The sequence below is a fragment of the Cololabis saira genome, chromosome 23 (genome assembly GCF_033807715.1).
Source record: "Cololabis saira isolate AMF1-May2022 chromosome 23, fColSai1.1, whole genome shotgun sequence".
NCBI lineage: Eukaryota > Metazoa > Chordata > Actinopteri > Beloniformes > Belonidae > Cololabis > Cololabis saira.
Window position 1 is genome coordinate 11,072,022 of NC_084609.1, and position 25,630 is coordinate 11,097,651.

Here is a 25,630-nt window from a genome sequence, read left to right on the forward strand (position 1 = left end):
TTTAAAAAAAATAATCAGATTTTCAGTCTTTATAAACTCATATAACACAACTTCTGTCTCTAAAGCTACTCTGTGTACTCTGACCACATTGGAGCGTACTGATATACAGTACAGTAGTAACAAAATACAAACAACAACAGTGACAATACAGTGTAAATGAGTAGGGACGGTCCAGGATGTGTTGTAATACAACTTTGTTCCACTAGAGGTGCACTTTGTTCATTTCCTTCTTGTGATGCGCTGCCCCAGTGTGGTCAGAAGTGGTATATTTAACAGAGATGCTTTAAATTGAGACATTCTGAATACATGAACGGAGAATTGTTTTCGTTTTTTTTCTCTGAATTTTATTCCTCTCAGCCGCTACGTGCCATCGTAGCATTTACCAACGCTGCAGCAGCAGTGAAACGGTCGGCGTTCTCACCGCTGAGCCACTTGGAGTTGTGCTGATCCGTCCGAACGGCGTTTCTCCTGGTCAGGCTCCTGAAGATGGCGGCGTCTGTCCCCATGAAATCGATGTACATGCCGGAGAACAGCTCCTGGTCTGGAAGCACGAGCACAACACAGCAACATTAACGTCACTCATTTTTAAAAATATTTTTATTAGGGGGTAAGGCACAGTAGAACAGGAATCAATGACACATTTACATTGAGTATCATATTATTTCTGTATGGCAATCTATAATATATAGGATATTTGACACCATAAAAATACTGTGCGATGGAATGAGCAAAAGATATAGTCTACCTCCTAGGATGTTTTTTTTTTTATTTAAGGATAAAACATTACACAATTCAACGAAAATAATATTAATAATGATAAATAAATAATTGAAAGTTATTTTAAGTAATAATTAAATATTAAAGCTACACAGTATAAATTAAAAAAATAGATGAATAAAAAGGAAAAAAACAAAAAAAAAAAGTAAACAAATAAATAAAAAGGAAGAAGAAAGAGAGAAAAGAGAGGGGGGGGGGGGGGGGGGGGAGTCCGTCAAATAGGGGTCAGGGACTTAGGCCACTTATTATAAAATTTGTTAGAGCTACCTTTCACTGAATATTTGATCTTTTCCAGCTTCAAAAAAGACATGGTATCGTTCTAGAGCAGGGGTTGGCAACCCAAAATGTTGAAAGAGCCATATTGGACCAAAAACACAAAAAACAAATATGTCTGGAGCCGCAAAAAATGAAAAGTCTTGTATTACAATGAAGGCAAATGGCGAAATGTCGAGAATAAAGTCGAAATGTTGAGAAAAAAGTCGAAATGTCGAGAAGAAAGTAAAAATTTTGAGAGAAAAGTCGGAATGTTGAGAAAAAAGTTGAAATGTCAAGATTAATGTTGAGGTACAATCTCGAGAAAAAAGTCGAAATGTCGACAAAAAACTCAAATGTCGAGATTAAAAAGTTAAGGAAATAAAGAAGAAAAAAAGAAAAAAAAGAAAAAGAAGAAAAAAGGAAAAAAAAAGGTCAAACATTTTTGAAAAAGCTCCAGGAGCCACTAGGGCGGCGCTAAAGAGCCGCATGCGGCTCTAGAGCCGCGGGTTGTCGACCCCTGTTCTAGAGGAGCCTTAGTCGACTTCCAGTGGAGAAGAAGGTGGCGTCTTGCCAGTAAGGAAGTAAAAGCTAAAATGTCTAGTTGAGTTGAATTAAACCGGCTATGGTCCTCTAGGAACCCGAATATGGCAACATGGGGGGAGACTTTTATAATCACTGAAAGTATTTTTGACATGGTGTCAAAATAATTCAAGCAAAAGCAAGAAAGTAGTGGGCAAGAGTAGAACATATGGGTTAAATTGCAGGATGAGGCACGACATTTGTCGCATTTTTCCGTGATACTGGGATAGATTTGTGACAGTCGAGCTTTAGGAAAGTGGACTCTAAATAGTACTTTAAACTGTATAAGTGTAAGACGAGCGCAGGATGAACTTGTGTAAGAGCAATGTCCCACCAGTCATCCTCCGCTGTCACTCATTTTAAACTGCTTAAGACACATTCAACATAAAAAAAAACAAGCTTCCAAGAAAATATGTATACAGATCATATTGATACAATATAGTAATGTTTTTACGAGAAGGTTACTGCTGCTAATAAAAAGGCTTTGTCCTCTCAACCACCACCTCCTGCTTTTCATCATTTCTTTCCTTTCATTTCATCCTCTACAAGGTTCAGACGGGGGGTTTTGGGAGATCTGGAGCGGTTAGAGAGGAACATTGAGGATATGTGGTCCGACCAAGCTTTATTAAAATGCTGGTGTTGACAGGACTCAGGCGGTCGCAGAAGAGGCCAAACAAGTGGATAAGTAGCTGAAACAAAGATTTCATTGAGTCTGTAAACTGGCTCTGATTGTCCTCTGAGGCTGGAAGCGCTGCATCATCGCATGTGACCTCCGCTGCTGGCAGCCCACCTTCCTCCCTACTGGAATAGGTCGCTCCACAATGCCCTCCGCCTCACTCATCTCTGAAGATCCTCGCTGGCCAGCAAAGCTGCTGCTGACATGGAAACACTCAGGCGTTGGAAAGGCGAGCTGAGGGTGTAATGTGTCACCTTTAGCTGTGTCAAAGGCGAGCGAACATCCCTCGGCCAATCAGCTCAAAGGAAGGCTTTGGCCTGATAGACATCAGCTTCAGTGCTCTCTTTGTATTTAAAGCTGTCATCCTTTTGCAAATAACTTGTATGTAAGAAGTTCAACCATATAGCAACTGAAATAGCCTCCTATGCTACGTATGTCCACATACGTAGCATGATGTATAATATACATACAGGTGAAGAATATGGTGTAAAAGTTAATTTATTTAAATAATTCAACTAGAATATGGTGTAAAAGTTAACTTATTTCAATAATTCAACTAGAATATGGTGTAAAAGTTAATTTATTTAAATAATTCAACTAGAATATGGTGTAAAAGTTAACTTATTTCAATAATTCAACTAGAATATGGTGTAAAAGTTAACTTATTTCAATAATTCAACTAGAATATGGTGTAAAAGTTAACTTATTTCAATAATTCAACTAGAATATGGTGTAAAAGTTAATTTATTTCAATAATTCAACTAGAATATGGTGTAAAAGTTAATTTATTTCAATAATTCAACTAGAATATGGTGTAAAAGTTAACTTATTTCAATAATTCAACTAGAATATGGTGTAAAAGTTAACTTATTTCAATAATTCAACTAGAATATGGTGTAAAAGTTAACTTATTTCAATAATTCAACTAGAATATGGTGTAAAAGTTAATTTATTTCAATAATTCAACTAGAATATGGTGTAAAAGTTAATTTATTTCAATAATTCAACTAGAATATGGTGTAAAAATTAATGAAAATACGGGACAAATCGCGTCCCATATTAGTTCAATACGGGACGCAACATATTTTTCTCAAATAAAGGACAATTCCGTATTTTACGGGACGGGTGGCAACCCTAGTCCACTGTTAGTTTGTTTCTTAGTACATCCATGTTTCTTTTGACACTGAAACTAGATGGTGAAGTCATTCCAACTTCTGGAGTAAATGAAAAGCACCATTTCGCTTGAAATGTATAGGTGGTCAACAAAAGTTTAAAGTCTGACTAAAGCGAAATGAAAGGTTAGCTGCTTAAAACATTTGAAAAAAAGTGATGTTCATGAGCTTTGGAGTTCATGGGGTTTTTAGGTCGGGGTCTGATGTCCCAACACCACGCGAAACAGCCGCTGATCCCATCACAAACTGTAATGTTATAAATAGAGCTACTATGATTCATTATCTTCAAACCAGCCAACTACAGTAATCTCTCCGTTTCTGATAACTAGCAAGTTAACTCGGCATCACTAACATCTCTGGATCCTCCACCTGTCTCTTTGTACTGCAGACAAATAACGGGAAGAACTGGATCCAGGTGGTTTGAAAGGGAACAGCTCAGATGTTGGAGGGGCGACACACCGGCTCACAGAATCAGATTTATGTTTATCTAGTAGTGACCTCGGTTGCAGGAGTTTGGTGGCCCGAAACAAGATTTGGTTTGTGGCCTCAAAAACATTTAAAAATCACACATAGCTCTTCACAACTAAATAAACAAAGATATGATAACCATGGACAAATGAATTATCAACAAATCTCATGGGCACACACACACATATACATATACTGTGTGTATATATATATATATATGTATATATATATATTATATATATATATATATATATATATATATATATATATATATATATATATATATATATATATATTAGGGGTTTAACGATACACTAATCTCACGATAGGATATTGAGGTCACGATAACGATACGATATTATAGCAGTATTTTTTTTAACAACCTTGCATGAGGAACATATGACTGGAAAAAATTGTCTTTTATTTGAAAGACACAAAATACAAAATAATACTGTGCGTTTTCCCTATGTTACAGTTTGTAATGCTTTATAACTGTTTAAGTTTTAAAGAGAAAGCCAGGCCAACCATTTTCCACAAACTTAACTAAAAGTAAATGTCAGGTTTGCATTATGCATCTTCAGTTTCATACAAGTACAAATATTTTGCCACAAACTGAATAGTTTCTCTCATGTATGATTTGACTTTTTTCTTTTTCAGAAATTTAACAACTAAAATTAAATAAATAAATAAAAGTAAATAAATACATACAATTTGACATCATAAAAAAGATTGATTCATCGAGGTTACTAGTCAACACAATAGATTAATATTAATAACTAATAACCCAATATCACGAAACAGTTTGTCACCTCCACGACACGTATTGTGACGTTTTTGTATCGCGAAATATCGTGGAACGATATATTGTTACACCCCTATATATATATATTATATATATATATATATATGTATATTCACATTAATTTTCATGAGGTCATGGTTTTGTGGAATATGCTTATTTAATAAATATACTGAACCCCAGTCGGGACCCTTTTGGTCATGTAGCATCTAAACAGGCAGGACAGTGCGTCCTGAGTACCAGGGTTGGGGATCACTGGTACAGACCGTTTATGCCAGGAACCGGCTCTGCGCGGTTGTTAGGGGTCGGCGTGTTTGCATAATTTCTGCCATTACACCGTGGTTTCATTTTGCAAACCCTGCAACACTGAAAACAGAGGACTTGGCACAGACTCAGAGAATTAACCTCAACTGAACGTCCACAGTCGATGGACTGTCAGGCTTTGGGCAGAGCTGCAGAGAGCTGAGGATCGCTGCCAACACCGTTTTTGACCTGGTGTTCTTACGATAGAGTACGGTGCCTTGGCCAAGGACGCTACGGCACTGGGGATCGATCCGGCGACCTTCTGTACTGTACAGATTGTGCAGATATGCTGTTTTCAAGAGTGAACATCAACACTGAGCCAACACTGATCTTTAGGACAAATAAAACGTTGTCATTTAAAAAACAAAAAAGCTTCTAAAATGCTAATATTTAACTAACAGTAAACTTGATAGCATGAGTTATGCACAATTAAACATTTAGTGGCTACCTAAAGGCTATTTAACCATTTAATGTTGAAAAACAGCATGACCTGCTACAAACTTCATCATCTGATCCTTCCAACCTGTTTCACCTCAACGAAGCATACCCAGCATGCTTTGCTGCAATACTGCAAATGATTACGTTTTTAATAATAAAACAAACAGAGTCACCTACTGATCATGACGGAGACTGTGTTCACTTGAGGATTGAAGGAGCATCTTCCTTTCCCGGATTCACTCCTCGAGTCAACGTGAAATACTTGTTCCTGTCAAAGAAAAAGAGAAAGTCAGATATTCAAAGAAAAAGACAAAGTCAGATATTTTTCAAGAACCTTTTCTACGGCATGTGGCTCCACGGAGTCGGCTCTACTGCGGTAAAACTGGCTTTATGAGCAAAGCAAATGTCCCTCAAAGCAGCCCGGGTGAAGTTCTGCTTCCCTTTACTTTTTAGGATGCGCGGCAGCAGATGTTCTGCCGTCTCGGTTAAAAGGCCCAGATGGGCCGGTAAAAGCACATTCCAGTTTGCAGGAGAGGAGGAATGTCTCTGCTGATGTCTCATAGTGGCCATCTCTCCATTTTTCGAGAGGCTCCGCTGCCAAGTTTCAACACCCTCCATGTGGTGGACTTGACAGTCGGAGAGTAACCCGGTTAAATTATCGCTCTTCCCGTCTCATCCATTTAGATCCGGCGCACTGCGGCGCCGCAGCTTCCTTGAATGGAGATGCTGGTTACAGCAGCCAAGCAGCATTATTCCTGGAAAATGAATGTTTACAGAAAGGTGCTGGAGGTGGACAGAACCCATCTGGAAGGTTCTGACATTCATTGAAAATACCTCCACTGCTCGGAATTGATTATTTCCCTCAGATATATGACTGTACAACGGAGTATTAGGGCCAAACAAAAAAGGAAATTACGAGAATAAAGTCATAATGTAATGAGAATAAAGTCGTAAAATTACGAGAATAAAGTCATAATATTACGAGAATAAAGTCGTAAAATTACGAGAATAAAGTCGTAATGTTGCGAGAATAAAGTCGTAATATTATGAGAATATAATTTATGAGAACTCTAACAGGAAGAGCTTCTTCTCCCTGTGTTAAATATTACGACTTTATTCTCATAATATTACGACTTTATTCTATTACGACTTTATTCTCGCAACATTACGACTTTATTCTCGTAATATTATGACTTTATTCTCGTAATTTCCAATTTTTTTTGTCTTAGTTTGGCCCTAATACTCCGTCGTATGACTGCCACTGGGGCAGAGTGAGGTTTTACGTTTTCAAATTAACTTTTAAATTAAATCAGATATAAATATTGTCTTATATCACACATCCCATGGGACTTTTAAAGATTTGTAGACTGACAAAAAGACCAGATTGGATATTTATCATTCAAGAATGAGACCCACACCTTATATCAGATGGAAAACGACTTGCAGCTTTGAAACAGCATAAAAATCCCGGCCACGTTTGGAGAGCAGAGGTCCCATTTCCAGCTCACTCTCAGCGTTCCAGTATGGCAGCGTTTTATACTTTACAGATGTTCTTTCTTCAGACTTTGACATGTTTGAGCTCAGAGGCTGCAAACAGAGCAGCCCGCCTTTCAAACAAAAACCCCAAATGACAAAAGGCACTGCAGCGGGGAGAGCGCCTGGTTTTCTCTGCTTATTAACGTTTGGCAGCAGCCGGCAGTAGTCTGCGGATGAATGTTGTCACGTCAGTGAAGGCTTTTTCCTCCTGGAGGGATTCCCCACACTTACACGGACGGCTGTTTACGAGAGCCCAGAAACGGCGCTCCGTCCCTGACCAGAGACCTCTGTTTACTCCCCCTTATCTCCTCCTCTCATGAGGCATCATAAGGAATACACAAAGACTTGGCAGCTATCAGGCTTAAAATCACTAATTCATTTTATAAAACCATATGGTGATGCTTAACTTTAAGCATACAATCGCATGCAAAAGTTAGAACCATGCTCTTTTGACCCCTAAGGAGTTTTATTATGTGCAAAAACATAAAATAACCTGATTATAGTGGGTCTTATTATCAGGCATATCACAAAAAAAGAAGAAAGAGACCAACATAGTTTTTTTTCATCATATCATTCCTTTAACAAAATCAAAGGATTAAAAAAAAACTAATGTGGGCAATCCTAAGTACCTGTTTACTGCCTTCTTTAGAATTTAAGCGGATTGTTGCAGCTGATCTTCAGCCCTTGATGAATTGATTAGCAGCGATATTTCAAAGTTGCTGGTCAGGAGTGTAGCACCCTATAATGTAATAATTTCCTGATAATGTAATAAAATTTACACTTAACTCAATCGAAAATGTAATAAAACCCAATAATGTAATAACTTCACCAATAATGTAATAAAATATCCTGACTGATATTGTAATAACATTTTTACTGATAATGTAATACCTTATTACATTATTGGGAATTTATTACATTTTTAGGTGGGTCTTTTTTTTTTCAAAACTGATAATGTAATACTTGACAGATAATGTAATATATATGTTTATTTTCAGTCCAGAGTTCAACATTTTGTGTTTTAAGAATCTAAGAATGTTATATACACTGGATGTGAAACACCAGATTGACTATTGGGTTAAATTGCAGACTTTACATTATAGGGTGCTACAAAGAGTTCAGGCATTTCTCCATACAATGCCAAGAAGGAAAGACATAAGTGTCTAAGAGAAGGAACTGTTGCTGGGAAATGGAGCTGCAAATCTTCTTCAGTGGGAAAGATTTTTTCATTTAGTGGAAAACAAGACAGGTTCAAGTAAGCTGCCAATCTTCCCATAGGTGGACATCCCAGCAAAGAAGCTAAATGTGAAGCCATCTGTCTGGCAGCTAAAGCTGGGTCGAAATTCGATTCTGCAACAGGAACCTGATCCAAAAGCACACAAACGTTTAGAGTGGGCCAGTCTCAAAGTCCTGATAACTGGGGGAACCCATGTTCACACCCTTGTACATTTAAGTTAACATGATATAAATAGATATTTTCGTTAGCCTCATAGCATAATTGCCTAATTCTAAGGCATTCAAATACAACTTAGGCAATTATGCTATGACGTTTTATAACTGTGATGTGATGAGTTAATTTATTAAAAGAATTTAGCCTTCTACACAGTATTCATTAAAATGTAACTGATAAGGTAATCTTAAAAAATGTATTGCAAACATGACACAATGACGTGACGCCTATATTTTCTGAAAAATCGATTTTTTTTTCAATTCAAAAAAGGTTTAAATGGATAAAAAAATACCATATATATGGCCTACCTGTCCCACATATGGACTGACTTGAATTTTACAAAAAATTCTAGTTATTTGGGATTTTGTTGTTGTTTTAAGTGTCAAAATGTCACGTGGTGCAACCGTCCGACCATGACTCTTGTTTTAAAAACTCTTTTTGAAATCACTGTAAATGTTTTTAAATCAATCTTCTGCCCGATCTGGCATGATTTCTGAAGTATCTTGTAGTGTGTAAGATTGCAACACATTTGTATTTATATTTCCATCATAATATACAAACAAAATTTGACTGATGATGTCCATTTTATGAAATATCATGTGGCGCGACCATTAAAAAAAACAATCGTTTTTGTATAATACTGAAGGAACTTAAGGAAATGTATTTATTTTAATATGAATCATGGTTGCACCACATGACCTTTTTTTAGGCTAGTGCCAATTCATCTTGACAAAAACTTTTTTAATTATTTTAAAATTGACCTGTTGAAAATCCTTCGTCATTGACCCACATATCTCTGTCCCAACAGAATTGTGTATTTTTACATTCTGACTTTATGAAGACTGACAACAAGTTCAAGAACACCCACAAACCACAGACCTCTTCATGTCATCGTGTGACGTGGCTGCACTGTTTCTAGGTTACTTGGGGATTTAACCTACAATCTTACACTTTGGCATTTGGGACAACATTTCTGCAGATCAATGTGGGACTGATGAAATCACGCAGAATTGACTACTGCAAGCTACTGCTGCTAATGCTGTATCTACATGGGGGTACTTAGGATTGTCCACATGTTTTATTTTCCTTTATTTTATTTAATATTATACAAAAACATCTACATCTCTCTCTTTCTATCATAGCTGTTAATCTGAGGCTGCGTTTGCTTCATACTAAGACATGCCACGATCACATTCTGATCCTTCTTCCCCTTCAGTCATGATTTAAACAGTCACAGGTGTTAAATAGTGTAAACCTTCCTGTTTTTCCATTTTGCCATCATCCTATTAAGGTGGTGTCATTGGACGGACACCCTGAGTGATTTATAACCCCCCAGTTGTGGCTGAGCGGCTGAGTTTCAGGCGGATGTCCCTGAACGGTTTGCTCCATCCGTCATGTCCACCCACCTCTGGTCTGCGGCCTCTGTTGATGTACACACAGACCGGGCTGTACGCTCCGCTGCCACACATGAACAGATGAGTCCGATTGTACGGCTGCACCACCCGGATGAAGTTCCCGCAGCCGTGCTGGAAAGAGCAGACAAACAAACCGAGAAGCACAAGTTTAGCATCTTAGAAGACATTTCCATGAAGGTCAATAGTGATGATTAATCTTTGAAGCGACGCCCACGTTCTTACAAACGATATTTTTCATATGAAAAAATAGCAGTTATTATTGAATTCAGACTGATCACATGTTGCTGTTCCAGCTACTTGGTGTAATATGATCGCTTTAGCTCATTGCTCGTCTGTGGACTTTTTAAACAAATGACTCATCAGAGGATTGGATCAGTCTATAATCTGACTAACTTCAACCAATCAGATCAACAAAAAACAAGTATTTTCAGTGTTTCTTCAAAGAAAAGTAGGCATAATCTAAAACTTCTACGTTATGTGATACATTATAACTTGTATCATGCTTTTATACCTTTGAAACCGACCAAAATAAGTCACTATGTAGATTGTTGGAAATGGCATTGCTTGTGATTCTGTAAGTTGCTTGTATGTGTAACTTTGGATAAATGACCTTTAATTTGCAAATCCAACAAAGGTACAGCCGCAGAAAAATGTTTCAAGCTGCCAAAGACGCAGTGGCGGGTCGATCATACATGAATGTTAACTCTGTGGTGCATCTTTGTGTTCGTTTCCACATAAATAAAGGTCCATTCTCGCTTCAGTGCCTCCAGGATTTAGCTTTGGTGCGTGAACCCAACTGCACCGTAGGTGTGAATGCACCCTCACAGACGGTTTTCTCTTCACCGGCGCCATCGAGCCCCCGCGAGGTTTGGCCGCAGTGACCTGCCTCCTCTTCCAGAAGCATAAATATTGCCCCGTTGCTGCCGGTTGAAACGCTGACCGGTCTGAGTCACTGGGCTCCCAGCGCAGCCTCAACCTGAAACCTGGCGAGATGGGACCTCTCGGGGGAAGGCGACACTCGATCTAGTATAACAAGTACCGTGTGGTAGCTGATGTCAGCTAATCCCACTTGTAGCCACCGTGGTGTCTATTGAGCAGGTGCTAAATACTGCTGCCTGGCGCGACCCTCGTCCATGCCAGTGACATGCCCAGCAGACCTAAATCAACCCGGACCAGCACCTCTCCAAGCCTCATGAAATCTTGCTCCAATGGCCAAGTGGTGCTTTGAATATGGGCAGAAATATGTGCCACTAGAAACTGAATTTGAATAATAAATATTTGAATTTAAATTGCTTTACTTGAATAATTGCATTAAAAAAACTGAATCTGAATCACATAATTTGAATTTGTATTGTTTAATTTGAATCATTGCATTGAAAAACTGAATCTACATTCAGTTCTCACAATTCAAATTCAGTTCTTGCAATTCAATTGCAACGGGTGAAGCCTAATAATTCAGGCTTCACCCGTTGCCGCAAATCTTCACACACTCCTCAGCAGAAATTTTTCTACAAAACGGCAAGATATAAATCTACTTTTTACACTGAATGGAGAAAACACAATAGGTTTTGAAATATCTAGCTCCCATTGGTCGTTTATACTGTTGAAAGAAAATAGAGGTTATAGTAGGCTACGTGAAAAGTAGTTCTTTGTATCTGCACTCGATTGCTGTTCCTGCGGAAGACCCGGATGTCTGGCACAGTAAAATTGAAATTAAATTGCAAGAACTGAATTTGAATTGTGAGAACTGAATGTAGATTCAGTTTTTCAATGCAATGATTCAAATTAAACAAAACAAATTCAAATTATGTGATTCAGATTCAGTTTTTTAATGCAGTTATTCAAGTTGAGCAACTTAAATTCAAATATAAATTATTCAAATTCAGTTTCTAGTGGCACATATTTCTGCCCATATTTGAACATAACTTCTGGATTAATTAAAAAGAACAGCAGAAGTTAAAACATCTTCAGTCATCCTAGCACTTTCTATTTTCCTGCCTCAGCGATGACCCACTGCATCAGACATACCAAAGGAGAGATCTGTTTCCTGGTACAAAGCCGAAGCGTAGACCAAATCCAGAACTCGTTTATCGCTACTGAATGCTATTTCCATATGAGGCACTAATTCAAACTTATCTCGATTGTTATGACGGCTGTAAAAACTTCACAATGAGGCAATCACATATCTGCTATTGAGGCCGGCGGAGAAGGAGCATCCGTGATTTATCTGGGTGAGGCAGACAACTTTGTTTCCACTTTAAACGCCCAGCAGCAGCGGGAGTGCTGCACTTTTTGGCTAATTAAGCTCAAGTTTTTTTAGAAAGCGAGCGGCGAAAGAAGAGAAATAAAGAGTGAGGAGAGAGAAGTGGGGAGGAGGAAGAGGGCACGCATCCAGGGAGCCGTCAGGAACTTGGCCGTGGCAGCGGAACTGGCAGCTGCTGCGGCTCCACTGAGAGCCATCAGCCAATCGCAACTGAATATTTCCATGTCTCACGCCCATCTCGGTTATTTATCCGTCTATTCTTTATCTCTCTTTGTCGGCCCTGCTTTCCCTTATCATTCATTTCCAACACGCCCACAAGAGGCCCGGACCCATATCTGACATGAGCCGTACAGAGCTACGCACATGCGGCGTGACCTTCCCCTGTTACATGACCCCAGGTGCAAAGTGGACCTCACGCCGAGTCTTTTGAACGGTGTTCTCTGGTGTGGTCGCTCTCAGGGGCTTGAGAGCTGGAGAGAGGGAGCTAAACGTGCACAGATGTGGAGGGATGAGACAAAAGTCCAGTGAGGAAGCTGGTGGCGTGTTGGAAACCACGACCAGAGAAAGGAGGAGAAACAGTCAGATGGAAAGTGAAAGGGAGTTGTAGATGACAGAGGAGGGACGGAGGCGTTCCACGGGTCGTCACAGCGCCGCTCACCCACCCAAGTCTCCTGCAGCAGCTGTGTGATTGCTCAGACTCGTTGCAGAAGCCGTTGCAGAAATAGAAGAGAAAGTGTTTCCACTTTCTCTTCTATTTCTGCAGCGGCTTGTTTTAAAAACATCCTGGTTCCGTTAACCCTGCTGGTGTCAGAGGATGGAGCGCTGAAGCAGCACCGGTGTCAGAGGGAGCCCCGCCCCCCGCGGTCCTCTGCACTCCGGTATCTGCAGGGGGCCTGGAAATACTCGCCTCAGAACAACCCACTTACAAGGAAAGCAGATGTAGCGGCATCTTCCTGGACGCCTTCATTAAATCTTGGTTACAGTGAACAAGGATGCGTCTCAGAATCAGACCGGCTCATTAAATCTCCTCTTCAGCACGAAGCTCTGACTCGGGTTTATTTTTATTCAGCAGAGATACACGGCTCTAATTAATCCAGTGGCTCGGCCCGGGAATGACCAACTGTGCCGGTCGCTGACCCCGACTTGTGCTGCAGACACACATCTGAACAGCACCAGGACTTTCTAGTCAGTCTCGTGAACTCGGGTCATCAGGTTCTCTTTTCTGGGTCCAAAAAGCTGTACTGGACTGATGTCCCCGCATAAAAAGAAAATATATTTACCACCGGTCTGTGGGAAACCTGGTTTATCAACTCAATCCGAGAAGAAATATACAATATTCAAATTTTTCTTGAACATTTTGTTTAAGTCGCTTTAATATTTTTAGATAATTTATTTTTCGGAGGCATCCAAAGTCTGTTTAAAGATTCACTTAAAACTAAATATGACACACAGAACATAAATGCTAAAGTTTAAGCTCGCCAAACAGAAAACATTGAAATCCTCAAGGCAACTACAAACGCATGGAGTGCTGCTGGGTGTAAGAAAAGTATACTTCAGGTGCTCTTTGGCATGGGGATCCAAAAGATTCAAAAACAATTTGGAAAAACCGAGACACTCAAGAAGTTAGAAAAATTAAAAGGCCTTTATTAAATCATGGCTTAGAAAAAGTTAAAATGCCTAGAAAAAGTTAAAATGCCAACGTGTTTCGGCCATGTAGGCCTTCCTCAAGGCAGATAGCAAAGACGATTGAAATCCTCAGATCAGGGTTTGTATGTATATATTTATGTATGTGTACCGGTATGCATATGTATGCGTATATATATATATGTATATATATTAAATATAGTAATAATGCACATATATATACCTTTGGTTTCTACCTTCATGGTATCAATCATTAATATGTGTGCAGACAAGGTAAAAAAAAAAAAAAAAAGAAAGAAGAAAGAAATCCTCAGATTAAAGTTGTTAAATTTGATGGAAAAACAACGTAGATAAAGTAAAGTGATAAAGTAATAAGTGATATAAGGTGATAACCGGATGGATGTAACTGCATCATCGTGGTGTATTCCCTGATGTGCTGAACCGTTCATCCTATCTAGGTCATGTTTTCTTTACTTTAAGCTCATTTCACAGCAACGTCTACGTGCTTATGATGAATCAATGATTTTAGTCTCCTCGTTGGTGAATCTAATTATGCTCATTTGATTAGGTCATCTGTTAGGACTGTCGTGGTAATATTAGCCCTCCTCGTCTCACGCGGTATACTTGTATCGTTTAATTTTTGAAAGCAAAAGCATCCGCTTCTACTTTTGTTATTATCATAATATCCTAGAGGAATTCTGCATTTGGCCATGAAGATGCAACGAACAAACACCTCCAGCTTTTTCAGTAGACAGGAAATGGAGACAGCAGCATGTTTGCTGCTGCGGTTCCTCCGGACGACAGACCGGATTCTGGCTCCAGCGTGTCCAGCTGGATTCCTTGACTCATCACTGTTGAAAATGTCAGTAATCTCTCAAGGTTTCGTTTATCATAACTTGAGTGTTGTGTTTCATTCCCGAGTGACGTCAGTTTTTGTGCCCCCGTTGGAAATTCATCAGAAGATGCTTAAAAAACTGCTTTAGATGTGCTGTATGAGGGTGTGAAGCTAAGATGCAAAATAGCTGCAAATGTGTGAAAGTACGTGAACAAAACAGCAAGAATTTTGTACAGTATTGTATTCATTCAGGAAAAAACAAGTCTAAGTCTGAGATAAGTGTTTTTAGAGGTTTGGTGTCCTTACTGTTGGGTCCTTGCCTGCCATCTGACATTCTTCTATCTTGCTTGTAGAAGCAGGCCAAAGCAACTGGAGGTAAAAACAACAAAAATAGCAAAAGAGAGAAAAGATACGGTGACAAAGAACATAAATAGACTCATTCGGTTCTAAAATCCTGTTTACGCAAATGAATCGCGGGGAAAATGATTACAAACGCTGCAGCTTTGTTCCTGTTTCGGTGATTACAGCGAGCCGTCGTCACTGTTTTCAAACCCCGCAGAGGGGTTTAAAGGTCAAGCTCGGTAAATACATCATGCAATTTACAGCTAAATAAATGGAGGCTGTGCAGCACTCTCTGGGGGGCTCTAAATGCTTCCCCATCTGTTTGTGCACTTCGCGTCTGTCAATTTAGCCGAAGATAATTTCTTCTCTGCATTTGGAATCAGTTGTAAGAGAGCTCGAGCAGCTTTACAGCTTTTATGAATAATCCTAAATCTGTACCAATCATGGCAAATTTAAGGTAATTTACATATATCATTTGTTAGACTGCAATACATTTTATGATAAATACGCTTCAGTTCTTATTTCCCTCTATCATCATGTACAAGAATTAGGGCTGGGCGATATATCGAGATTTTAATATATATCGATATATTTTCAAACACGATATGGTACGAGACAATATCGTTTATATCGATTTAAAAAAAAAAAAAAAATTTACATTTTTTTTTTATGATTTTGATATAGCTTATTTTGTGACAAATTGATTTGAATGTTTTATTTGAGATTTGCACAAATGTTTTATTATTTGCACAACTGTCAACCTCAGTGGAAAAGTCTGCCTGTTACTGTCTACATTGTATTAATTGCACAGTGTATTTTAATTTAATTGTTATGCAGGAAAGGGATATTTGTTTTATTTTATTCAAGAAGCATTTTTATTCTATATATGCAGGCAGTTTATTTTTATTTCATTTGTTTTATACATTTTGATATTGTGCAGACCTCTGTTAATAAAGGAACCTGTGTGACATTTGGCACGTGGCTTTGTATTAAAACTGACTTTTTTTTTAAGGGTTTGCCTCAGAAAAAAATGAAGCTAACAGAGATGCTATGCTATAATGCTTTGGGGGAAACCCCAATTAAGGCACAGAAAAAATATCGAGATATATATCGAGTATCGCCATTCAGCTAGAAAATATCGAGATATGACTTTTGGTCCATATCGCCCAGCCCTAACAAGAATAATAATAACCATCTGCTGACCTTAAGTGTGCCATAAGTGATGTTATTGAAGTCCATGGACAGAATGTGGTCCTTGCAGCCCACATACATCCTGTCCTGGTCCTCGTCCATGTGCAGAATCCTGTAGTCCATGGCCTTGTCAGATATGCTGTAGTGTTCAAAGGACTCGGAGGCCTGCAGGTCTGAGAAGCACACACAGAAGAAAAAGCTGAGGAAAAAACTTGCGAAACAAGCCCTGTGACCGCGCCGCGATGAGAAAAGTCTCTCCTAATTCTAGCGGGTTAAATCTTTAACAGAAACAAGTGTGAGATCCAAAAAGCAAACCCGCAGCTGCTCTTCAAACATGCCTCAGTTCTCATCCAGGAGGAGCACAGCTGCCACGGCGTATTTACACAGGCCGGGAGGCGATTTGCAGCTACAGCACCCACACTACACAATAGTTCACAAGGTTGGAAGAAATACAAAAACAAACCTTTTTGTTCAGTCAAGTCCAAGCACTTGATCTCTGCTGCGGAGTTGGAAGAACAACGAAAACGAATTCCTGGTACGGACCAGCCTGTAGTCATGACCACTTACGGTTATTCCTCGACAAGATAACGTTTTAGTTTGCAGATCAGCTCAAGACTCAGTTCGAGACTGAAGCCATAGAAATGAAGCAGAGCATCTAAAGCTTCTGAAGCTACTGTCTTACCTTTGTAGCGAGAGTCAACAGAACGTGATATAACTCTGACAGCCCAGTGTGGATCTTAGGATTTAGATGTTTAAAATTTTATATTAAAAGTGGCGTATCATTACCTAAAATATTGTGATAGAACATACTAGTCGATTTGATTTAAAAGGGTGAAAAGTTCAACTTTCTTAAAGGGGTACGCCACTGATTTAATGCTCTCCAGCCGGGACGCAATGTGAGTTATGATAAAGGAGCAACAAGTTCAACGTTTGTGCCGACGATGCATTGATCAAGCATTCAACACTCTGACAGTAATGCATTTCAGTGGAGGTTTTGCAGTTTGAGTGGTTAGGGTTAGGGTTAAGGTTTTCACCTTGCCGTCGATCATTGAGTGAGTGAATTGCGAAGTACCATGAACACAGCACCGTATCTGTGGTTGAGACGGCTCTGATCCACCACAGTCTTTCCACTAAAGAGCAGGCATCCATCAAAAGAAGGATCACAATGAGGTTAAAACGATTTAGACGGGCCGGCCATGTTCCTACAAAACAACTCAAAGCATTGAGAACGTTGAGAGTATGGACTGTAGGTCTGGGGATCGATTCAAATGTCAAGAATCGATTCGATTCCGATTCTTAAGATTCAGAATCGATTATCAAGATTTGGTTCAATCCGATTCAATTCGATTCCGATATTGATTTGGGTTAGTGTTATTAAAACTGTTTTTTGAGCTGTTGCATGAATTATATGACTGTAGTTATGCAAAATATTACTACTAGTATTATATTGAGATTCAACAGCAAGTATTGGCAGCTAATAATGCTGTAAGGACCAATCAGCTCCCAGAATGCTGATAGAACTGCTTTCAGAAACATCATGTGGGTCAGAATTACCAAACAGATCCATGGCAGCAAACAGAGACGGATGAAATCGGTTTTATCTTTTCCCACATTCCGTTTTTATTTGTTCCATTTTCGGTCCATTTTGGTTTTTTATTTTTGACCATTTGGTTTTAGCATTTTTTGCAAATGTAACCCCAAGACAGTATATAAAGTAATGAAATATAGACAATTTATGCAATTATAACCTAACACTTTAATGTTTTCATACCTTTAAACATATTTAAAGGCAAAAACATGACAGTTATTCTCTAACAAAACAAAACATTCCTTTTTTGGGGATAAACCAAAAGTTGTAATGTAATAATGAAAAAAAAAAATACATAAATAAATAAAATTAAAAAAAATAAAAGAAAATCGATCTTTAGACATATGAATCGATTTTTAAGAATTAATATGAGAATTGATTTAAAATTGGGAAATCGATTTTTTCAACACAGGCCTAATGGACTGTACTGTATAAAGAGAGTTACCCTTTTTTTTAAATCTTAGTTCTTTTATCTGATATTCTTTCTGACTGAATCTGTCCTAATTTCTGACGTAGAGAAGGTAACTACTGAGATGACCCTGGAAACAAGGGCTGCCAGAACCAAAGTGAACAGTGCTCTGGCTGAACTTTTCATCCACCTGTGGCCCAGGCTTGGCCCAGCGATGTCCTCAGGCACGAAAAGGTCCTCAAACGCAGCAGTGATTGGCGTTGAAGGGTCCAGAGTCTGGAGTCAAAGGCAGGCAAAGCTATGACCAGGTCGCAGCTGCTGAATCGGCCCCTGGCCACGGGTGTCCATGGATGTGAAACCACGCGATGGAGACCCAGCTGAAGACAAGGCTGTAAAGACGCTTTATTTGAAGTGGTCAGTCAAGGAACGTCCTTCTTCTGTGCTTCCTTGATCAAGTATGACCAGCTAGTCCCTGGATTGTGACTAAGATTGTGACTGCTAATTGTTGTGATGGGATCAGTCTTCATGTTTTCCTTGTCTTAGCCACGTTGTTGTGATTGCCTAAACTTAACCAGCTGGTCTGAGCGCCTTAAATCTAACCGAATGGCACGTGAAAACTAAAATGACCAAATGAAGTCTAAAAAGTAAGGATGGCAGACATAATCACACCTCTGGAACAAGTTATGTTTATAACACAACTGCTGTACTGTATTTAAAGGAAGACTTTTTACTCGAAAACTGAATCCAAATAAATACAAATTATACCCTCCAGGAATCCGCAATTCCGTGATCGCGGAAATTTAAGCGGATTTCACGGCTGTCCGTGGATTTACAGACCTTCCATGGATTTCAATGTCTGGTGCAGAAAAATCACTTTTACTGGGGTTAATATTGCATATGTCCGCGCTGAATATGCGAATTATGCGGGGCTCGCTTGATTTCACCGCATCATCGCCGCACATTTTTGCATAAAGTTTGGAAAAAGGGGGGAGTGTGGGGACGTGCGGGACCCGCCCGGGGACCTCCGCACCCCTCGCAGAAAACCGCCACCCCCCAAACAGCAGCTCTCACCCGCGGGGGTGAGAGGAAAAAGAGAGTGCCGTCTCCGCCAGTGGTGGACTCAGGTGCCGGTGGACACAGGATCCGCGCTGACCGCGTACCACTGCGGGCTGGAGGGAGAGAGACGGCCGGCCCCCGGGCTGCCACCGCCTCTCTCCTCTCCACCTGCGCTCTCCTTTTTTTTTCTCCTACGACCTCAGATCAGACGAGACAGCCTGCTGAATTTAAGAGGGAAGAGCTCAGCGCCGAATCCGCAACTTCCCACATATTCCGCAATTTCACCGCATAAAAGCACATAAAAAACCTGCACATTTAATCGCATAATCAATTATTTTAGCCCGCAAAATCAAGGATTTTAGCCCGCAGAATCAAGGATTTTAGCCCGCAGAATCAAGGATTTTAGCCCGCAGAATCAAGGATTTTAGCCCGCAGAATCAAGGATTTTAGCCCGCAGAATCAAGGATTTTAGCCCGCAGAATCAAGGATTTTAGCCCGCAGAATCAAGGATTTTTGCCCGCGTTTTTCTGGAGGGTCTAACAAATGCTAATTAAATGGGATTCTGACAGTTCCTGCCGTGCCTTTGCCATAACAACCACTTTTCTTCCTGTTTTCTACACAAATAGGCTGCATGTTTTGAACCAGCCGTAAACATCAGTAGCTGTAATTTGATTGGCTGAAAAATATCCAACTTTTGATCGAAGCTGCCACCGTGACGCACAGAAGCGACAGCTCAGTTTGGAAACACTTGACGTCACTCGCTTCAGAGATGCTCCGAAGAGGTCAGAGTCTTGACGAGCTTTAACAACCAAACTCTCGTGTCTTTGTCATTGTTGTAAATAACTGTCTCCTTGCTCGAAGCTGGTCTTTGTGCAAACAAAATGGTTTTAACCGTCGATGAGCAAGCAAGAGTTTAGTAGATAGTAAATTAATCATCCTGGGAATTCTTTCGTGACACACAAAGTTAACTTTCTCAGACAGTTATTTTCAGCCTATTTGCTCCGGACATAAAGAATGCTCAACCTCACCCTCAAAGGCCTTCACTGTTGAAACCAGACTCATGCATATTTATCACTTTTTCAATCTGCGCTGAAAGCAGGGGTTGGGGGTGGCAACGTACATCTACACCCTCCATTTCCTTCCCTGTATTGACCCTCTCTGAGCTCTCTTTGTATTCCCTCTTCTAATCAACAAACAGGTTGCCCGCGCTGTGCCTCAATCCCTTGGGCTAAAGTCACATTTTCATTATGGTGTGGCGTATGCTTTTGAGGCTGCAGCCTTTCATCTCGAAGGAAAGTGGCTTTTCCATGGCACCCCTCACTCTCATCACAGGCTGCTGGTTTGGAGCGTTCACCGCGTAAGGCTTGGAGTGTTTAACTTTAAATAAAGACAAGTTAACCACTTCAGGCGCAGGCCGAGGTTCCCACGACTCTTCGCTCTCTGGTTTGACTGTGTTTAGGTAAATTGCTCTACATCTTGAAGCGACAGGAGGGTATTTTGAGCGCCGTTTTATCCAATGCAACCGCGTTGGCCAGTGTCTAATGGTGAACATGCACAAAAACAACATTAACATTGAAGATATCCTGCAAAATAGCAAGTTCCAATGCTTCAAAACTGCAGGAAATAAAACGAAGAATCATTTTAACGGAAAACAATAAAATAAACATATTAATTAAAATGATCGTGAGAGATACATCATGGATCTGTACTGGGCTGATTTTAATCTGAAAGGACTTGGGACATGCACAAACCATAAAGGATGACTATTTAGGAATTAAGTAATTACAAAAAAAAAACAGGTCATGGTCTCGTATAAGATTTGGCAAAACCCAGTACGACAAAACTGGTACTCATTATAGCAATTTTAATGTAAACACATTCTTCTAGCTTTTTTTCTTTCCCTTGAGAATAAAAGCAGCCGTCATTAAATGAGCAGCTGTTTACAATAGAGGATTGAGGCAGAGGTTTTAATTTCACTGTTGCACATTGCAAGATACTCAGGCAAGAAACAGGCTAGCGATTTCATGGCGAAAGGGAAATTATGTGGGAAATGTCATAATGAAGAGCATTTCAAAGGAATGGGATTAAAAAGAAAATGGATAAAGGCGCCACCAATAAAACATTTTCTAGTCTGGTGAACATTTTATTGTTTAAAAAATATCCTTTTTTTTCTCTTCACCTTCTGGATGTATGCAGTTACATTCATGCCAAATATAGAGAATGCAATAAAAAACAAAAACAACACATTAAATCAGGCCATACGTTACATGTGAGGGAGTTGTTCTGTGCAGGGAAGGGTCTGGACTAGCATCTGTCATTCAGACTCGCACATTTCTGATGTTAATGCAACTTCTTTCAAGGTGCATAACCACCAGGTGAGTGAATATATGGATATATAGCTCACATAAACATGAGTAGCAGTTCACACAAACTCTGGCACATTAATCTTAAAATGTATATGGCTGCAGGTCAACAGGAATAGTCATTTCTTTTAGCCATGGGAATGGCTTAAATTGTAGGAATTTCTAACGGCATAGACGGGCACGGTTCAGATTTACGCTACCTCAGAGGCGGATAAAGTAATTCATGATCCGTAAACTCAATGAAGTCTTGTGTTGCTCATCTATATCATTGTAGTTTATTTTAAATCTTGGAAAAATGGATTTAACTCTGGTACTTTTGATTGGTAATGTTGTTTAGGTTGTATTTCCACAAATGGTATATTACTCATCCAGGTACGGTTGTTTTGTCTACATTGTGTTGGATTTTGAAGTATTGATCCCAGGCTTTCAGCACCAGCTCTGTCCAGTAACTGTCATCACTCCTGACTCTGGCTGCAGCTATGAAATTATTAGTTATGTGTTTTATTACATTTTGGTGAACTCTTGCTCCTTTTCTGTCTCCTCTTATTGACATACGCATTTTTCATGATCGTCAAGACAGTACACTGTACTAAGCAGCTGTTGACCTCATTAGTCTGTGATTCATGTGCTCTAATATTAAATCAGAAGTCAGGAAATTATGCTTTTACTTATAAATGCAGCAGATGGATCCTAAAAAAAACACCCTTACTTGTGCTATAGTTTATTTCCCAGCCTGAATTATTGTTCTTCTCTGGCCTAGTGGAGGATATTGTCCTCTCAGGTAACACTGCTCTTGAAGTTGAAGTGTTCTTGCCAAAATCTTTTTTTATTTTATTTTACTGTTATTACATTTGAGTCAGACGAACATGTTGGAATTGTCCTGTGTCTTCGTCCGTTGATGTGAAAAGGGTGCCGATCTTAACTGTGCATCAAATTAGCAGAATTACTTCCGTCAAAAGTTGGAAAATTTCCAATTTTTCAGGTTTCATTCTTAAAAGGAGCTTGAGGCTGGATATATGAAAAAAAATTGTATACGTTTTAATTTTTCTAGTAATAATGTCAGTTGAAGCGTTCCAAACCAAAAAGAGTGAGCCCTCTAGTATATCTGTCCGTTGCCTTGAACAGGCTGTGTGCTGCAAAATGTGCTGCAAGGCTGGGGCCGCTTTTCCCGCGCTGCCCTGCGGATGTGACGTCTCATGACGCTGCATGTGCGTTCTCCCCGTTCTCCCGTGCCGGCTTCACTGTTGGCTGCAGTACCCCCGGCGGCCGTCGTGGTGAAGGGTGGCGCTAGAGAGTCTCATTTCTTAAAAGGAGCCTCATGCTCCTTCAAGGTCGCAGCTATGTAGCAGCTGTCTAGCAAAAATTTGACCAAGATATGTTAGAAACACGACCCGTTGAGTTTTAACACGACAATGTGGTGTGAGCCTGTGGTTACAGTATGAAGACGGACACCAAGTGACTACATCCAGCTAGTTGAACTGACTTGATCCCACAGTAGCCTACAATAGGAAGTGCAGTTCCTCGACTGACCACTAGGACCTGCCCACAACAGCAAGTCTCACATGCTAAAATGTCCAACTTGGTAACAGAAATAATTGTGTTTACAGCCTGGTACAAAAAAGGATGTTGGTCCCCATGGCTAGATTTTACATCCACGACAGCTGTAGAGGGTATTTTTATTTACCTGCATTCATAGGTGTATGGCTTTTTGAGTGAAAGTAATCTAGGGTGTTAACGGATAACTGTCATCACTTTAACTAATTAGTGCTCAGCATTTTCGCTGAAGTTGACATCTAAATTATGAATTTGAATCCAAGAAAGTACAACCCCCCTTATTCTAAATACATGGTTTATTGTACTGTGAAATGTACTAACAGACTGTTGCGACGTGCTCTGCTGTGATTGGCTGAGCATCGCTCGGTCACCCATATGCTTGATCCCGGGTTCCAACAGGGCTCCAAAAGTTCCCGCAAAAATTTAAAAGTGCATCAAAACATAAAGACATAATATAATATTAAAAAAATACAACAAAAACAATTTGGTGTGTCAGACCGAGCGCAGATTCATACAGACCGGTGCATCATTTACCAGAATTTCAGTTTATTTAGTGATTATTAGTAATTATTTGGGGTGGCCCCTGGGGTCCGCTCACAATTCTATGATTAGACCTACACGTTAGCAACCAATCTTGCTACATCGTGTTATTTTGTACAGCATGTGTACATAAAGGTGGGTATGTGTGAGATATGGATATATGTGCATGATATAACGGTAGCACCGGATATGATCATGCGTGCATGACTGTAGTGTGACACAGAATCATTTAATAAGGTCACTCAGATATCAAAAAATATATTTTTTACAAGCGAAAGCTGCATTTGTGGACAGACAAAAACTTGAAAACACCTGTTAAAAAGAACATTGCTTAAAAGAAGCAAAAAAAATCTATTTCAAATATTTAAATAAGAGAGAAAGAGCTCCTGTTTCCAGAACATTTGAGAGGGGAAGCAATCATTTTTAGGGGCGTGGTGGGTGTGAAATAACTGCTTAATATTATCATGAACTTTGTAGTGTTTTCCCGGTGGGGGTAAAAAGAAGACTTTCATGCTCCCTTTTGGAATTGGGGGTCAGTTAAGCCCAGTGCGGAGAAGAGTCTCCGCAGGGGTGCGTTGCATGGATCCAGCTTATTCACGGAGACACGAACTGAAACCCTCCGGAGTCCACATACCTCTGGATCCAGTATCTGCTCAGCGCTCTGCTTTCTGTCTCATACAAACATGCGAGTCAGGCCTGCACTGCTGCAGCGCTGCAGTCCAGCTTGCCAGATGGTGCACCTGCTCCGCTAACAGGGCGGAGGAAGAGGGAGGGGGGGGCTGTCCTGGTGTTTTCAGAGTCTTTTAGTGCATCCAGTCTGCACAGAATCTCATAACCTCCACATGCGGCGGACTAATTTGGCCAGTTGCTGAGTCCAAATTAAATATCTGACTTCATCTTCATCAATTTTATTTGACAGCACAAATTTGCAACCTTCTCAAGCTTTCTGGAATATGATGTCAGACATTTTAACAACGCAAAACAAGAAATTGGAGCATGGCTATTTTGTTTCTATCAACAACATGAAGAAAAAAATATATCCTCGGACCAGATGTAACTCGTTAGTCATGTGTTTATGTGCATTCCTCGTTGTGGAGATCACACACCCCGTCACAAGAAGGAATGTCAAAACTGAGCGAGCGCTTCATTACAGGGGGCATTGTTGGAAATCTTGTTGTGGTTTCAAAGTGCACAGTTTTATTTCTGCCTACAATGAAGGGTAGGATAATGACAACATGGTCCCGACCTTGCCCTTGTGTGGTTTGGAAGGAGGTCTGAGATTTTAAAAGGATGCATTTCTTTTAAAGGCGGGACATCACTTGTAAAACAAGAAAGAAGGCTGCAGTAATGAGACCGATGAAAAGCTTTTGTTATATTTGGTCTGAAGTGGAAAGAGGCAGAAAAAAAGAAGATGAAGAAGAAGAAGGAGTGTTTGAGTATGACAGCTGGTGGGTTTTCTATTATGGATGTGGGCAGGTGGACCTTGCACCTCCCCGTGGACCTCACAGCAGTCTCCTGTGCCTTGCCTTTGACTTTGAGCTTTGACCCATAATGGCCCGCTGACCGACGGCCATCCACTAGTGAAACAATCCCCCCAGATCAATGCAACGGACAGTGGAGGTAGCGGAAAGGGGTGAGGTCCCGGCTTGGGAAGGGAGAGTTTATATCTTTGATGTGAGGTGTGTTAAGTGACCGAGGGAAAGAAGCACAAAAGCCTTTTGTTGGCTCAAGAAACTCATTCAATATTAAACAACACATTGTGTTCTCTGCTGAGAGAGATCATATAAACAGAAAGCATTTCCCATACCTCTGTAGATGGGCCGGAATGCTTTTTAATTAAAAAGACGGCGTCAGGTCAAAGCAATAAAAAGATTTTTAGCTACTTTGATAATTACATTTTTTAATGGTTTCCAAAATCCTTTTCTGTGCTTCAGTTAAAATAGGCATTGTGTTAGATAATATTGAAATTATAGCAGC

General features: G+C 39.9%; 1 protein-coding gene across 1 annotated transcript in view; it reads right to left on the minus strand.

Annotated features, from left to right (window-relative positions):
• sema3c (sema domain, immunoglobulin domain (Ig), short basic domain, secreted, (semaphorin) 3C) overlaps positions 1-25,630 on the minus strand; it is a 60,687-nt gene that overhangs the window by 17,060 nt on the left and 17,997 nt on the right. Inside the window, exons 3-7 of the mRNA XM_061715312.1 lie at positions 16,156-16,316; positions 14,917-14,979; positions 9,860-9,979; positions 5,645-5,735; positions 422-541 (exon numbers count right to left, since the gene is read on the minus strand). Coding sequence (XP_061571296.1) covers positions 422-541; positions 5,645-5,735; positions 9,860-9,979; positions 14,917-14,979; positions 16,156-16,316 — 555 coding nt within the window. The remainder of the gene's footprint in view (positions 1-421; positions 542-5,644; positions 5,736-9,859; positions 9,980-14,916; positions 14,980-16,155; positions 16,317-25,630) is intronic.